This window comes from Mastigoproctus giganteus, chromosome 2 (assembly GCF_048544385.1).
Source record: "Mastigoproctus giganteus isolate SK-2022 chromosome 2, ASM4854438v1, whole genome shotgun sequence".
In the NCBI taxonomy this organism is placed as follows: domain Eukaryota; kingdom Metazoa; phylum Arthropoda; class Arachnida; order Uropygi; family Thelyphonidae; genus Mastigoproctus; species Mastigoproctus giganteus.
This window is the reverse complement of record NC_143576.1, coordinates 184,491,816-184,508,285: the sequence shown is the minus strand read 5'-3', so window position 1 is coordinate 184,508,285 and position 16,470 is coordinate 184,491,816. Positions and strand designations below refer to the sequence as shown.

Genomic DNA, 16,470 nt, shown 5'->3' with positions numbered 1-16,470 from the left:
GTCTGTAACCAAGTCACAAAGGAGGTTAGGCAGGCCAAGGTAGATTATGAGAAATCTTTGGCAAAGGATGCAAAGAAAAACAGCAACGATTTCTTTACTTATGTAAACTCTAAAAGGAAGGGGATGAATCTGATTGGTCCACTTGACATCGATGGTTCGACTGTTGATGATCCTGCTCAGGTAGCTAATGAACTAAATGAATATTTTGCATCTACATTCACACATGAGGAGTTATTCAGGGAGGGGAATGCCAGAGGTTAATTAAACTGTCAGTGAGCTAGATCAATTTGTAATAACCGAGAGGAAAGTGGAGGAGAAATTGTTGAAGATAAACATAAGGCACCTGGGGTGGATGGAATCTATTCAGTTATATTAAAGGAGGCAACAAAGGAAGTAAGCAAACCCTTAGCCATAATTATGAGAGCTTCTTGGACTCAGTGGAGATACCCATAGACTGGAGATGTGCAAATGTGACCAAATTCATAAAGGAGGGTCAAAGGGTGACAAGTAATTACAGACCTATTAGTTTAACTTCTGTTCCAGGGATATTTATGGAGGCACTGGTTAAAGAAGCACTTCAAAATCATCTAGACAAGACTTCAGTTATAGCTCGGACACAGCATGGGTTTGTTAAGGGGAACTCTTGTCTGATCAATTTGATTGGATACTATGATATGGACACAAAGGAACTGGATGTAAAGAATAATTTTGATATCATATATTTGGATATTAGAAAGGCTTTTGATACTGTTGCACATAGAAGGCTGCTCCACAAATTGGAGCAGTGTGCCATTGGGGGCAAATTACTGCTATGGATAAAGGAATGGTTGAGTGGGAGAAGACAGAGTGGTAATCAATGAATTGCAATGGACTCTTCATGGACTAATGTTATTATTGGAGTCCCCCAGGGTTCAGTGGTGGGTGCACTGTTGCTTTCTGTATTTATTAATGATATTGACGATGGTATATCAGGCTTAATGTCCAAGTTTGCAGACAATACAAAGGTCGGCAGGGTTGTTAATGACACCGATGACAGTACGCTGCTGCAACAGGATCTGGAAAAGTTAAGCAAATGGACTGAGAGATAGCAAATGAAATTTTAACATTGACAAATGTAAAGTACTGCATATGGGAAGGAGTAAACACAGAATAATGTATCAACTATGTGGGACTACACTGACATAGAGAATGAAAAGGACCTGGGGAATTGTGTAGGCAGATATGAAGTTTTCTGGGCAGTGCAAAGAGTCTGCGAGAGTAGCTCATGGTGTCTTGTCAATAATATACAGGAATTTTTCTAGCAGGGATATGGAAGTGATTATCCCTTTGTATAAGGCAATGGTCAGGCCACACCTTGAGTACTGTAAACAGGTCCGGAGGCCTCATTTCAAGGAGGATATAAGGTTGCTGGAATGAGTATAGAGAAGGACAAGATTAGTGAATGGAACAAAGGGTTGCTCTTACGAAGAAAGGCTTAAGTTTTGCAAATTAGTGTCTGGAGACTAGGCTCCTGTGAGGTGATCTGATTGAGGTGTATAAAGCCTTGAATGGTTTGAGCATGCTCAATGCTGATGGGATTCTTCCTCTTTCTCAGAATAATCACCTGAGAGGACATAAATACAAACTGAGGAAAGACAGTTATAGGATAGATGTGCAAAGTTTGTCTCTAGCCAGTGGGGTTGATTGCTGGAACAAACTTCCATCTGTCGCAGAAGCTGATAGCTTAAACAGATTCAAGGCAGAACTAAACAAACATATGGAGTGAGTGGATGGGCGAAATGAGGCCTTTTTTTTTTTTTTTTTTTCCGCTATATAAGCTTGCTTTCTTGTATCATGTGCCGTTACTAATTTTTTTTTTTTTTTTTTTTTTATGAGAACCCCAAACACGAGAGGTATTAGAACCTATAGTACTTAGTACCGTGCTTGGGTTGGAGGTTGAGAAGACGAAAGAAGATATTTGTTGATATTCGACTTGAACTTCTGTAGATTGTAGTTTTCAGGAAATACGTATGAAGGAAGGTTGTTCCAGAAAACGGCAGTTGAATGAATAAATGAGGAAGATGAAAAGTTGGTTCTGTGGGTTTGAAGTTGGACAGTAAATGGATGTTGGCTGGTGGCGGCACGTGTTCGGACTGTTTTGAAAGAGAGAGCGGGAATTATAGAAGCCAATTCAGAAGAACAGTGCCCATGGAAGTATCTGTAGAAGAGGCATGCAGCAGAAACAGTGCGTCTAGGAGAAAGCGAGTGGAGGGACTCTGTTAGAGATGAATCATTAATTAACCTAACTGCCCTCTTCTGAATGGAATCAAGAAGCCTGAGAGAGGTTTTGGGGGCACCACCCCAGATGTAGGAACAATATTCCATGGCAGGGCGGATTTGCGATTTATACAGAGTGAGCAGCTGTTTGGAAGAAAAGTAACGGCGAGAGCGAAAGAGAAAACCAAGTTTTTTAGATGCAGAGGAAGCAATATTTGTAATGTGCTTGTGCCAAGAGAGATTAGAAGTTAGGGTAATCCCCAAAAGAGATATATCATTTTGCCTAGAAATCGGAGTGTCACTAAAGATAAGCATAGGAGCAGAAGAATCCTTTTTGCGAGATATAAGACAAGATTGAGTTTTAGAAGGGTTGAAATCAACTAAGTTGTCTTTGCCCCACTGGAGAATTACCTGAAGATCGGCATTTAAGGAATTGGCAGCAGATTTTCGAGAACTTGAAGCTGATTGAGCTGGACAAGGTTTCTCAAAATGGAAAGTTGAATGCAATGTGCTATCATCGGCAAAACTATGGATAGGATTTCCAGTCAATGGAAGAAGGTCATTGATATATAAGAGGAAAAGAGTGGGGAAAAGAACTGAACCTTGGGGGACACCGGCATTAGTGGAGAAGTTAGAAGACAGAGAGCCATCTACCATCACCCTCAGTGAGCGATCAGAGAGAAAACTGGATAACCAATTACTAAATACAGTTGGCAAACCATAAGATGGAAGCTTGTTTAGAAGACCTTTATGCCAAACACGATCAAAAGCCTTTGAGATGTCAAGAGCAACTACTTGTGTTTCACCGAACCTGTCCATTGAATTAGTCCATAAATGGGTAACATAACCGAGAATATCACCAGTGGATCGACACTGACGGAATCCATACTGGCGATCGTTGGTCAGATGGAAGGTTTCTAGGTAGTTTAAAAGTTGGCGGTTAATTGATTTCTCCATTACTTTAGAAAGAGTAGAAGTAATTGCAATGGGACGGTAATTGGATGGGAGGGATTTGTCACCCTTTTTAGGAACTGGATGGATATGAACAAATTTCCAAGCAGAAGGAAAAACACCTTTGGAATAAGAAAGTGAAAAAAGGCAGCAAAGAATAGGAGTAAGTTCAGGAGCACAGGTTTTGAGAACAAGTGGAGAATACCATCAGAACCTGGAGCTTTCGTAGCATCAAGATTCATCAAAATCCTTCTGATATCCTTTTGACGGAAGACCACAGGAGGCATTGAATGGAGCGTGTTAGGAATGGTGGGAGGTGTTTTACCAAGGTCATTAATACATGAGCTGGAAGAAAAATGGGATGCTAGCAGTTCAGCTTTATCCTTGGCTGAAGTGACAACAGAACCATCTGGTTTGGACAGAGGTGGGAACAGAGATGGGCAAAAGTTGCGGCCAATAGCTTTGGCAAGAGACCAGAATGTTCGGCTACCATTAGGGCAAGAATCAAGTTTTCTACTCTTAGCCTGTTCAAACTCTAGTTTGGACTGATTGATAACTGCTTTACAATTGTTGCGAGCTTTGGTGTAGGCAGAAAATGAAACTGAAGAATTAGAAACAAGCCAATTACGATATGCAACGTTCTTCTCTTGGACAGCCTTAGCACATTTATTGGAAAACCAAGGTTTAGATAAAGGACGAGATTTTAAAGTGGAGTGTGGGATAAAGGATTCCATTCCTGCAAGAATAATTTCACTGACACGATTTGGGCAAACGTTGACATCAGAAGTTTTGAAACAGTAATCAGACCAAGGAAAAGAAGAAAAGAAGTCTCGCAGGTCATCCCATTTTGCATTCTTGTAATGCCAAACAATACGAGGTTGGGAATAGCCATGAGATAAAGGTTCCATTGGAGAAGAGACAATCACCAAGTTGTGATCTGAAGTGCCTAAAGGACCTCTCACTTCAACCTTGTACTTAGAAGGGTTTTTTGTGAGAAAAAGATCAAGCGTATTGGCTGTATGATTAGGATTGTCTGGTATTCTTGTAGGTAAATGAACAATCTGTGCTAGGTCATTAGTAATTGCAAAAGCGTCAGCATCTCAACCTGTTGGGTCAGTGTGACTAGAAAACGGAAGCCAGCTGGAGTTGTGAACGTTAAGATCACCAAGGAAAATTACCTCACTGTTAGGAAAGTTGGACTGGAGAAAGTCAAGTTGCAAAGAGAGGAAGTCAAAGAGCTCCAAGTGATTAGTGGAGTTGGAAGAACGGTAGAGAGAACAGATGAATTTTACACAATGAGGTAGAGAGATTTTAAGCCAGAGAAGATCAAAGAGAGGAGATTCCAAATTGCCAAGTCTCTGACATGGAATATCAGAACGGACATATGCACAAGTACCACCTTTGAGGCGAAAGGAATCATAAAGCAAATAATTTGGACATCTGAGATGAGCAGTAGTTGAATCAACTGATATCTGAGATTCAGTCAGAAAAAGTACATGGGGTTTGGAAGACTGCAAGTGGAAATGGACATCGTTGAGATTGGAATTGAGACCACGTATATTTGTGAAATGAATTAGGAAGTCCTTGGGAGGTTTAGATCTTTTCGCAGATAAGCTTGCTCTATTATTTTGACAATTCATGGTGTATTCAATAGTAAGAAAAAGTGGGTGGGACATGCTGTATGAAGTAATGAAATTTTTGGATATGGCGTACATGTGGTAAGAATATACCCAGATCCTTGACATAACGTGGCCTCGACAATGCTCCCCGCATACACACTACTCGGACTCCCTCCAGTCACTATCTGGCAGAGTAGAGGTAGCAAGATTATACACTAGCTGATCCGGAAGCCTCCTAGAGAGTTACCAATAGGTTTGGTCCGGTGTACTATCTAGCGGCCGGCCTGCGAACACCGTTTTAGAGCTGTACCCTCGAAATGTAAGGAATATTGGATCTCGCCACGACATTCATCATAACCTCAAAAATCATCAATCATACTGCATGATGGAAGAGATAGGGAAGGGTTGGCCGGAACGTAGCTCTAGAGACTAAACATGGGTTCCACCACTTCAAGCCTCCAATAAGTGGTGGTATTTCACCGGTTGATGAGAGTCATCTACCACCTAGTACTGCCTGGTAACATAGAGGGGCGGCATTCCTCCATGTGGTGTTGGCGCCACACCTCGACCCCTGCTTACGTTGGTTCACACCTGGGTGGTCACCCACCATGTACTTGTGCATGAAGGTTATACCCAGGATTACTAACAGTCCCACCATCGTGAAGGTGCAAGCAGAGGATTTGGCTGTCATAGACCGTCCGGACTTCACCGAAATTGGGTCCACTTGACTTGAGTGTCACCCGAATATCAGTTCCATCAGCGTTTTAGACTCCCAGGTAGCAAGAACAGCTTGTCTGGCATATCTGAGAGAATGTCTGTGACAACCTCAAGGACCTAGAGCTAATGCTAATTTTGTAGAAATGGTATTCATTTGAACAAAGGCAATGCAAGGAGTTTTTCCAGTTGTTGTTGTTATTTGGTTTTTAGGAGCATTAGCAACTAAGGCCATATTGCTCTGGGATATGCTGTGGTCATTCCCTGACCTTTCCGCATCCTCCGTATTTGGTCCAGGAAGTTGAAGAGTGGCATAAAGGATTTGAAGAACAAGTCGCTGCTTATCATCCCAACATTTGGAAATTTATCGATTGCATTAAAAAAGAACAAAAGAACATGACGGGCTCGAACCACGGTCTAATCAAGAAGCGTGTGCTACGCACTGCTGCTCCTTCCCACCTGGCTACGAAGGCACCTGTTTTGCCAGTATCACTGAGAATAAATACCCTAAGGCAGTGATCGGCAACCTTTTTTGAGTAAAGAGCCATTTTTGATGTAATTAAAAAAAAAAGAATCCGAAGAGCCCCACCTCGAGTTGCCATGATATTGCACTACTTCGAATAAGTAACGCTTCACCTAAGGAGAAGACTAATGTTACTTATTCTCAGATAGGTACCAACCACCCAGATGGCACCCGTTTCAGGGCTATTTGGCCCTTCTTATTCAGAAATTAGGTCTGAACCTGCTTTGTTACCTTTTCCTGTAATTTCTTATTTAGTATATTTAAATGTGACGTCGCATCTGCTATAAAATAGAATTTTTGTAACCAATCAGTGCCTTCTAGATTTTCATATTCAGCATTCATATCTTTCTGTTTTAAAAATAATTTCACTTCATCAAGACAAGCAGCAAATAGTATCAACACTGCACATTTTGACTATCTTTGTGATCAAATCCATCACTGCTGTTATCTCTTTCGGAAACATTTGCGAGCAAAGAGCCACTTGAATTATACAGTGAAAAGAAAACACATTATGCGAAATGTTTTTTTCTAAATAAATTAATGAAACCTTTGTTCTCACCTTTCATGCTTAGGGCTCTATCAGTCGTGATACAAATTATTTTGTTCATATTAATTCCCATATTTTTGTCAGTAATTACAGTTTCTATATCCTCTCCACACGTTTGTCCTATAAGTGGGAGTAAATCAAACAATTCTTCTTGGGGGTCCTTGAGAGTTTACATATTTACAAAAGAGGACAACTTGCGCCATACCACCAACATCACGTGATTACCACCAACATCACGTGTCTACAGAAAATCCTGACGCTGACTTTAGGCCGATAATCTGCTGACTGGTTACATCTTTGGCCATTAGTAAAGTCTGTTCCTCACAGTTTTTGCAGATATTGGCATTTCTTTCATTTTCGCAATTATTTCTGTTTTGTTTTGAAAATTGCTGAAAAGATTTTCTGACATTTTAATAAACATTATTTTATGTATTCGCTGTCCATAAACAGTTACCCCCATGTTACAATTTCACTTGCAGCTACAAAACTTGCAGCATTTTTATTGCTTGATGATTTAATCCACTTTGAAATTGAATTCTTTGTTAAGACATTTTCTGTTGCAACTCGTTTACAGCCTTTTTTTCTTGGCTGGATATGTTTTGGTGAATGTATTATGTTTAGTCAAAAAATGTCTTTCTATGGTCATTTTTTTATTGTTTGAAGGTTTTTCACTACATATTAAACATAACAGAGGTCCTATAGAATTTGTCACAAATGCATATGACTCAGCTCATTCATTCTTAATTTCTGGTTTTCTTGCTCAATCTTTCTCTTTTGAGTTGACATTTTAAAAATGATAGCAATTTTAATGCCATCTTATTTCACTTGTTTAATAATACCACGTCACTGATTTAAAAAGTCAAGTGATTTATAACATGAATTCACGTACCTATCACAAACACTACGTAAACACGAATATTATTTTGTTCCTGTATTAATTGAGTCTAGGAAAATTTACCGCCAGCAATTTACCGCTGCGTCAGTTTATCGCATTTTACCGTCTAGAAGCAATGAGATGTGTTTGGTCAAATCATAAAAAGTTATTTTTTATTTAAATTTCTGCCTTAAGCTATGATTAGCATATTTTTGGAATTCTATGAACTATGAGGGAATAGTACAGAAATAAAAAGAAACACATGAATGGAAATATGTAACTTAATAGGTAGATTATGTATTTTAATAGCTACATGTATCACAAAAATAGTAAAAAATCCATTATTTGAACAATATAACAATTGATTAATTTTAAAATAAACTAATTATAACAACATTAGGTATGTCTAGTACACTGCAAAAATTCAAAATGAATGTTTATGCAATCTTCAGGATCAATCACGTTGGGATAATTAATTACTAAGAAATTGTAATATTTACAACACAGTATGTAAATTTTTAATAAGAAATATTATGCACTATACCTCTTAGATAATCAACAATATCACCCCGTTCATTGTATGCACTAACAAGCCTTTTAATTCATTCAACACAATCGCGATACTTCTTTTTTTTTTTTGTTGCCCGGGTCACTTACACTTAAATATTGTTCAATGTGCATTTCGTTAATACTCTGTTCTTTTTTAATGCAATCGATAAATTTCCAAATGTTGGGATGATAAGCAGTGACTTGTTCCTCAAATCCTTTATGCCACCCTTCAACAGAATTATTCGTTCTTGGTAACCCTTCAAGAACAAGCTGGCGTACGTTCCACATTTCATGGGAATACTTTGGTGGTCAACGAAGATGTCGGCTAGTTGGACATCCAATCCATGTATCCTTAAAATAATCAACAACTTCTCGCGATTCTGGAGGAAAAACACCATTTTCACACAAATTCAAAGGGGATACAACGATATTTTCGGCCAGAAGAGGGTAGTTTGAAAGGTTTAAAGCTTGAACTGGAATGTATAATGTTAAATTAACAGGGTAAGCAGCAAGTGCCAATAAAGATGCAGCCGACAAATTTCCTGCATGTTTTAAAAAAATAATTGAGGGAAATAATTACGACGACCACCAAATTTTTAACGTTGATGAAACTGGCCTTTATTGGAATAAAATGCCGTCTAGAACTTTATTAGCTAAAAAAGAAGAATCACAACCTGGTTACAAAGTCTCCAGGGGCCACTTAACTCTTCTGTTGGGAGGAAACGCCGAAGGCGATTTCGAATTGAAACCTATGCTTATTTATCATTCGCTAAATCTGAGGGCTTTAAGAGGTTGCAACAAAGCATCATTTCCTGTAATTTGGCGGGCAAATAAAAAGTCACGGATCATGGAAGCTTTGTTTGAAGACAAGTTTAAGAGTTATTTTTGTCCAGTAGTCAAAAACTATTGCAAGCAAAATAATAGTAGTAGTAGTGGCAGCATGTGATGCAAGAAAGCAACTGTATGAGCTTATGCAGCATCAGCCAAAAAAAAAATCACACCATTCCCTCCAAATGCCTGTCCAGTTCCTCCTTAAATTTATTTAATCTATCAACTTCCACAACAACAGATGGAAGTTTGTTCCAGCAATTAACCACCCACTGGCTAAAGGCAAATTTCCACACATATATTCTACATCTGTCTTTTCTTAATTTGAATTTATGCCCCCTTAGGTTCGTAATCTGAACAAGTGGAAGGATCTCATCAGAATTCAGCATGCTCAATCCATTCAAGGCCTTATACATCTCAATCAGATCACTGCGCAGGTGCCTAGTCTCCAGCCACTGAAATTTGCAGAACTTAAGCCTCTCTTGTTAAGAGGATCCCTTCATTCCCCTCACCAATCTTGTTGCCCTTCTCTGTACACGCTCAAGCTGTTGTTGTTTGGTTTTTAGGAGCATTAGCAACTAAGGACATATTGCTCCGGGAACATGCGGTGGTCATTCCCTGACCTTTCCGTATTTGGTGGTGACGGGCTCGAACTCCGGTCTAATCAAGAAGCGTGTGCTACGCACTGCTGCTCCTTCCCACCTGGCTACGGAGGCGCCTACACGTTCAAGCAAATCTACATCCTTCCTAAAATGAGGCCTCCAGACCTGTACACAGTACTCAAGGTGTGGCCTGACCATTGCCTTATACAGAGGGACAATCACCTCCTTTTCCCTGCTAGCAAAATTCCTATATATTATTGACAAAACCCCATGACCTGCCCTGGCAGCCTGTCTGCATTGCTCAGAAAACTTCATATCTGCACAATTACTCCCAGGTCTTTTTCATTTTCTACCACCTTAAGTGTAGTACCACACAGTTGGTACGTTAATCTTACATTTAAAGCCCTCAGTTCTTGACAATGCCCCTGGACATCCTACTGCGCTGAATGTCCTGTGCGAAAATGTAAAAGTAGTATTTTTACCTCCGAACACTATGTCTATGCTACAGCCAATGGACCAGGGCATAATTTCAACTTTCAAAGCCTATTATCTAAGAAGAACTTTTGTGCAAGCAGTGCAAACTACGATGGGGGAAGGTGCAATTTCGTTGACCGAATTTTGGAAGAATTTTAACATTAGGCAAGTTATTGAAAATATTTATAAGTCACAGCAAGAAGTTATGGCTAGTGAAATGAGGGGCTGTGTGGAAATATCTTCTGCCTTGCTGCACAAATGATTTTTGTGGCTTCGAAATTTGAGTTGATGCTGTTATTAAAGAAATTAGCATCATTAGAAAGGATCTTGGCTTTGAAGATGTTGATTCCCCTAATGTCAGAGAATGCCTAGATTTGCATTCACAGCCACTCACCGACACGGATCTTACTGAATTGGAACAGCATGCCTACAACGTGAAAGAAGAAATTGCGACGGAAGGAGAAGAGTGTGTCTCGAAAGAAATTTCGTTAAGGGAACTTAAGCAGATGTTTCGAAATTTGGAAACTGTTAAAAAGAAATCATGAATCTAGATCCAAACCCTAGAAAATGGAATTAGCTGCTATCATAAATGTTATGAAGAGAGAGAGAGAAAAAGAAGGCTACAATTCTTCAAATGATGCTTCAAAAAATATTTTTTTTATAGAAAATAGCATATCCATTTTTCACTCATTATGTAGTTCGTTTCTTTAATAAATGTTTTTTAGCTTACTTGCTTTTGATTATTCTTTATATTTCTATCTATGTACGCAGTTAAAACTGTATTTTAAAGCCTAAATTAAGTTTTGGAAGATCATGGATAAATAAGAACATTTCCCATTAGGTTTTAACTTTGATATATGCAGTTTCAAGATATACGGTACACTCGTTGCACAAATATGTTCAATATGTGCACTATTCACAGAAGGACAATGCAAATGCTTTTGTTAATTACAGGGCAAAGGCACAGAGATGGGTTCAAAAGTCCAGAGATATAAAGGTTAGGGGATTATGGTGATATTCACTAATCCTGTTTTGAGGAAACTGTTCACTCAGCCATTCTATGACAACAGCTGTAATGAGACATGCCATATAGGAACCATTCTAGATATCCACCCTATTCCTTGAGAATGCTTGGAAAAGCTTCTCTCTCTCTCACACACACACACACACACACACACACACACACACACACACACACACACACACAGTTTTGAGGCGTCTCCGTAGCCAGGTGGGAAGGAGCAGCAGTGCGTGGCACACGCTTCTTGATTAGACCGGGGTTTGAGCCTGTCACCACAAAATACGGAGGATGCGGAAAGGTCAAGGAATGACCACCACATTTCCTGGAGCAATATGACCTTTAGTTGCTAATGCTCCTAAAAATCAAATAAAACAAAACAAAAACAGGCAAAAGTAGTTGTAGTTGATCCTACCAGAGAATACACCATATTGTAACAGTGTTACCGTCCTGCGCCTAAGAAAGGCTAATTCAATCTGAATTACTTGTGGACCTGTAACAGGCATTATGCCAATTAAACTCACTCAATACATAAAAATTATATACAATACATAAAAATTGTTCTGGATACAATGCCCATTCATGATCATTGTACCTAGAGCAAGAAAATCCTGGTATTGATTGGCATGTGTACTCCAGGTGTCAACTAAGGTAATCCTCTCCTAGTGTCTGAAGAATTTGCAGTTTATAAGGATTCACTAGCTTTTCTTCACGAAGGCAATGGAAACTGAGGTGCTTTGTTATGCTGAGTACAAATCTTCAAACAATGACAGCTGATATCGTCACTGTTACAATAACCCCATCTGTTTGAATCTCACCAGCAACTTTGATGTGGGAACAGGTGATTGCGAACATAATTGCAACTTCTCACTAACTAACACATATAACAGCTACTTTCGCATATTCATCTTCACTCAGTACTAACATTCACAACTGCAGAAAAAAAAAAAATAAATAAATAAATACAGCTCATGGGACACACCCTGAACTGTGTATAAAATAAGTTTCTTTGCATGAAATAAATCAAGTGAAGCAACCATGTGTCAAGGGCACAACCATGGGATTTAAGAAAACTAATGGTACACAGAAAATATGCAAATTAAGTAACTGAATTTAATTTTACAACAAAAGTTCAGAAATAGTAGATACTATTTCTAATGAAATAGTGTGTACTACTTGTAAAATAATGAATTGATTATTACTAATTACAGTGAAACTTCTCCTAACGGACACCTCTCGTTAACGGACATCTCTCTACAACAGACATTTTCAAATTCCCCAACTCACCTCTATTGGTTTTAACGTGTTTGCAGCTTCTGTCTAGCAGACATTCTCTGTAACGGATGCGGACAGGCAATCTGCACTATTTCGTTTAGATTAGCACTTAATTTGATCTCCCCATAACGGACAGCGGGCGAGCTTACGGCCCTTTTTCTAGGAACATTTCTTCCACGTATTGCCTCAATCGTGTGTTTATTTTCTATTTCCGATTCTCTGAATTTTATCAAGGTTTACGTCGCGGTTCTAAACCCTTTTTCAAGAATTTTAAGGCACGTGTAAAACTTCTGATGAATTCGGTGTGTGCAGGGAGGGGGGGGAATATGGTCGGCCTTTCGTCTTTTCAGTTTCAGTTTTCAGTTTTGTTCAGTGTCGTGTGAAGTGCACAATGTCTTCTCGTAAACATTTAACTTTAAAAGATCATGTCGAACTCATTAATGCGTATGATCGGCAAAAAAATAGTGTTCGCAATCTCGCTGCAAAATTCAAAATCGGGAAGACGCAGGTAAGCGACATCCTAAAGAAAAAAATGAACTGCTTAAACAATTTTGGCAACACAGAAATGATCAGGTTCAAAAATGATTCCCGAAAACTGTTGGACTTCAAATTGACAATGTTATGTATGAGTGGTTTTGTCGCGAACGTGCTAAAAAAATTCCCATTAATGGGCCTATTATTAGGGAAAAGGCTTTGGAGGTTGCGAAATCTATGGGAGTAAATGAGTTCAAAGCTTCTGTGGGATGGCTACACAAGTTCAAAACTCGGCATAAAATTTCTTGGAAAACCGTAAGTGGTGAAGGTGGATCTGTTGATACTGGGGTTGTAACAGAGTGGACCGTCAAACTGGAAGATTTATGTCGTGATTTTGAAGCTAAGGATATTTACAACTGTGACGAAACAGGGTTGTTTTTTAAAGCTCTTCCTGAAAAAAACAATGAGTCTAAAAAACGAAAAGTGCCAGGGCGGAAAAATTTCTAAGGAACGCTTGACTGTACTATTGTGTACAAATATGCTGGGAGACTTTGAACAACCTCTTGTTATAGGAAAACCACAAAATCCTTGTTGTTTCAAGGGCATAAAGTTGAATCTTTTGAATGTTGACTGGAAGTCTAATAAAAAAGCATGGATGATACGAGATATCATGAGCGAATGGATAAGTCACTTTAACCAAAACATGATTCGTCAAAACAGAAAAATTATTCTTTTCATGGATAATGCTGCATCTCACCCGCACATTGAATTGTGCAACATTCAAATCGTTTTTCTGCCACCAAACACATCTGCAGAGTGTCAGCCTTGGATCAAGGGATAATAAAAAAATTTAAACTTCACTACAGAAAACATGTTTTAAGACATCTCATTGCAAACATGAGCGATGTAACATGTGCGAGTGACCTTGCAAAGAAAATCAGCATCCTAGATGCGATTCAATTGATTTCCTCTTCAGTAAACGCAATTAGAAAACAAACTGTCGTGAACTGTTTTGTAAAGTCTGGCTTCTCAAAAGCAAAAATTGAAGTTGTGAACAGCAATGTGGAGCACCAAGAAAAATAAGAACTTCAACATCTATTGATAACGTACGATACTTCAGCTACAAGTGACCCTGGCTACAAAGAAATAGACTCGAACCTCACTACAGAAGATGGTGCTATAGATATCAACGACAGTATCATCGATATTTTTCAAGAAGTTCCTCATGAAGATGAAGAAATGGAAGGAGGTCATTCTGTCGAAGAACATATTAACGACGAACCACCGATGAAAATAGAAGCGCTCATACAAATCAATCGTTTAAAAATGTTTTTCGCTGCTGAAGAAGATACTGAAGGAATTTCGATGGTTTCTTCACTCCAAACAAATGTTGAAAACAAAATTATCAGCCGGAAGAAGGTGCAGAAGAAAAAAAGTGATTACTGTATGTATTTTTCTTAAGATAAAGTCATAATATGCATAGCACAATTAGATGTATATTATTTACAAAAATATTGTTCAAAATCTGTATATATTTTAATTTAATTTTACATTAAACATTTAACGATTTTTCTTTTTTTTTTTTTCTCTCCCTCAGACTTCTTGTTAGCGGACACGTCTCTCTAACGGACACATTTTCGTTCCCCATGGCTGTCCGTTAAAGGGAAGTTTCACTGTAGAAAAATTTAAAAATACTGTAGAGGAGAAATAAATACTTCCAGCTACTTCAACAAATATTATTCATGAAAATTTAAATTAACTGTATTATTAACAGGTAATTTAAATTACCAGTTAACAGAACTAATTGTTTTCTTTAAAGTTTTTTTTTTTTCTTCTTCTTTTTTTTTGCAATGGAATTTTAAGATTAAGATCTTATCTCAAGAGCTGAATTAGTTTGGGCACTAACCCCTAAAAATTCTGTTTTAACTGTGCCTATCCAACATAAAATGCCTGATAATAATCCTTATGACTGTCATTAGTGATCTAGTTGTGATTTTTGATAGTAACTTCAGTAAAAACAATTGTTGTTGTTATTTGTTTATAGGAGCATTAGCAACTAAGGCCATATTGCTCCAGGATATGCCTTGGTCATTCCCTGACCTTTCCGCATCCTCCGTTATTTGGTGGTGACAGACTCGAACCCCGGACTAATCAAGAAGCGTGTGCTACGCACTGCTGCTCCTTCCCACCTGGCTACGGAGGCACCAAACACAATTGTAAACCAAACAAATTAAAATGTTTTGACTTAAAGATCTAATAGCATATTTCTTAAATTACTATTAGGAATTGGAGAATTTGAACTCAATTTGAAGCACATATTTTTTTAACCCCCTAAAATTTTGATTACTGTAGAACTTACTTAACCTTATAATCGTATTTCAAAAAAAAAAAAAAGAAGAAAAAATGAAGAATTTAAAATAACATGCAAAAATAATTTTCTGTTGCACAGTGCAAAATGTGAATGCATTCTACACTTTAAAATAATGATAGGAGAAAATCAGCATGTCAAAAAATGCATGAAGTGTGTGATTAAATGTGCAGGTTAAAAATATCAAAATAAAGTGCTCACCAGCTGAAAGCATGTGAAAATTAGAGTTCAAAGCATTATGAGAACACCTAGATTAACAAAAAAAAAAAAAAAAAAAAAAGCACACAAACTTTTAATTAAGTACTGGTTAAGCAAAATACAATTAAGTATGGCAAGCAAAAAACACACCTTATTCAATAAAAACGAAAAATAAATATTACATATTTTCATTATTACCTCAGTTTTCCCCAAAGTCTTATCCTTAGATGTTAGCTCTTCTTGCAAGTTTACTTTCTGGGCTTCCAAAGCAAATATCTTGCTTTTCTGATCTTTAGTGAGTTTCTGAAGTTCTGCATCTTCACTTATGTACAGCTGCAATTTCTGAAGCAATTCTTCGGAATATGCCTGTTGGAGGGAGGGGGGGAAGAACCATGTTATACATACCTTTTAATATAGGCAAAAAATAAAAAAATAAATAATAATAATATAAAAGAGAATGGAAATATGACATGAAAAATGTACTGATAAATAAGATGAAAAGAATAAACACTTTGGCATGACATTAGTCCTTTATTTCTATTAGTGATGCAGCCATTCTTAGAAAGCATGCCTTAAAACAAAACATTTTCCCCTTCAAATAACTGAGATGAACATAATTTGATGTACTGTCAGTTTATTTTCACTAATTGTGTCCAGTGTAGCAATGGTTCATTTTCACACATTGAAAAGTTCACAGCCTCATAAAAATAACGACAACAAAGTTGTGAATATAATCTTGTTTGGTTATTTGCAACTAAGCTCAGTTCCATGGTAAAATTATTCAAAAAATGAATGTAAATTTTTTTTACATTATTACTTCTTTACTTGATTACTTTACATTACTTCTCTTACATAGCAGTCCTACTAGAAAGGAATAGTGCTCCTTTGGTCTTTTCTAATACCATAACGTAGTGGTGTCCAATCTTTTCCCTTACGGGGGCCATATTCAGAGTTAGATTTGTTTTGTGGGCCGCACAGAGTGATTTGAGAAAAAATTGTGTAACATTTTCCATATCTTGTTACACGTAAAAGGAGGTTTCTATTTTCATGTTACAGTTTTTTCTTTTCAAGCTATACATAAAAAATGCAAATTCCCAACACTTTTATGTACAACAACTCTATGTCAGCGATTTATTTTTAAAATTTTAGTAAAATTATAAAAATATGAACTTACTTTTGTTTTTTTAAATATTTTACTTT

At 37.7% G+C, this 16,470-nt stretch overlaps 1 protein-coding gene across 3 annotated transcripts in view; it reads right to left on the bottom strand.

Annotated features, from left to right (window-relative positions):
• Window positions 1-16,470, bottom strand: part of LOC150089829 (uncharacterized) — a 281,785-nt gene that overhangs the window by 148,031 nt on the left and 117,284 nt on the right. For all 3 annotated transcript variants that reach the window (XM_090389668.1, XM_090389667.1, XM_090389669.1), the window contains exon 5: window positions 15,469-15,636. In XM_090389668.1, the coding sequence (XP_090245794.1) occupies window positions 15,469-15,636 (168 nt within the window). The remainder of the gene's footprint in view (window positions 1-15,468; window positions 15,637-16,470) is intronic.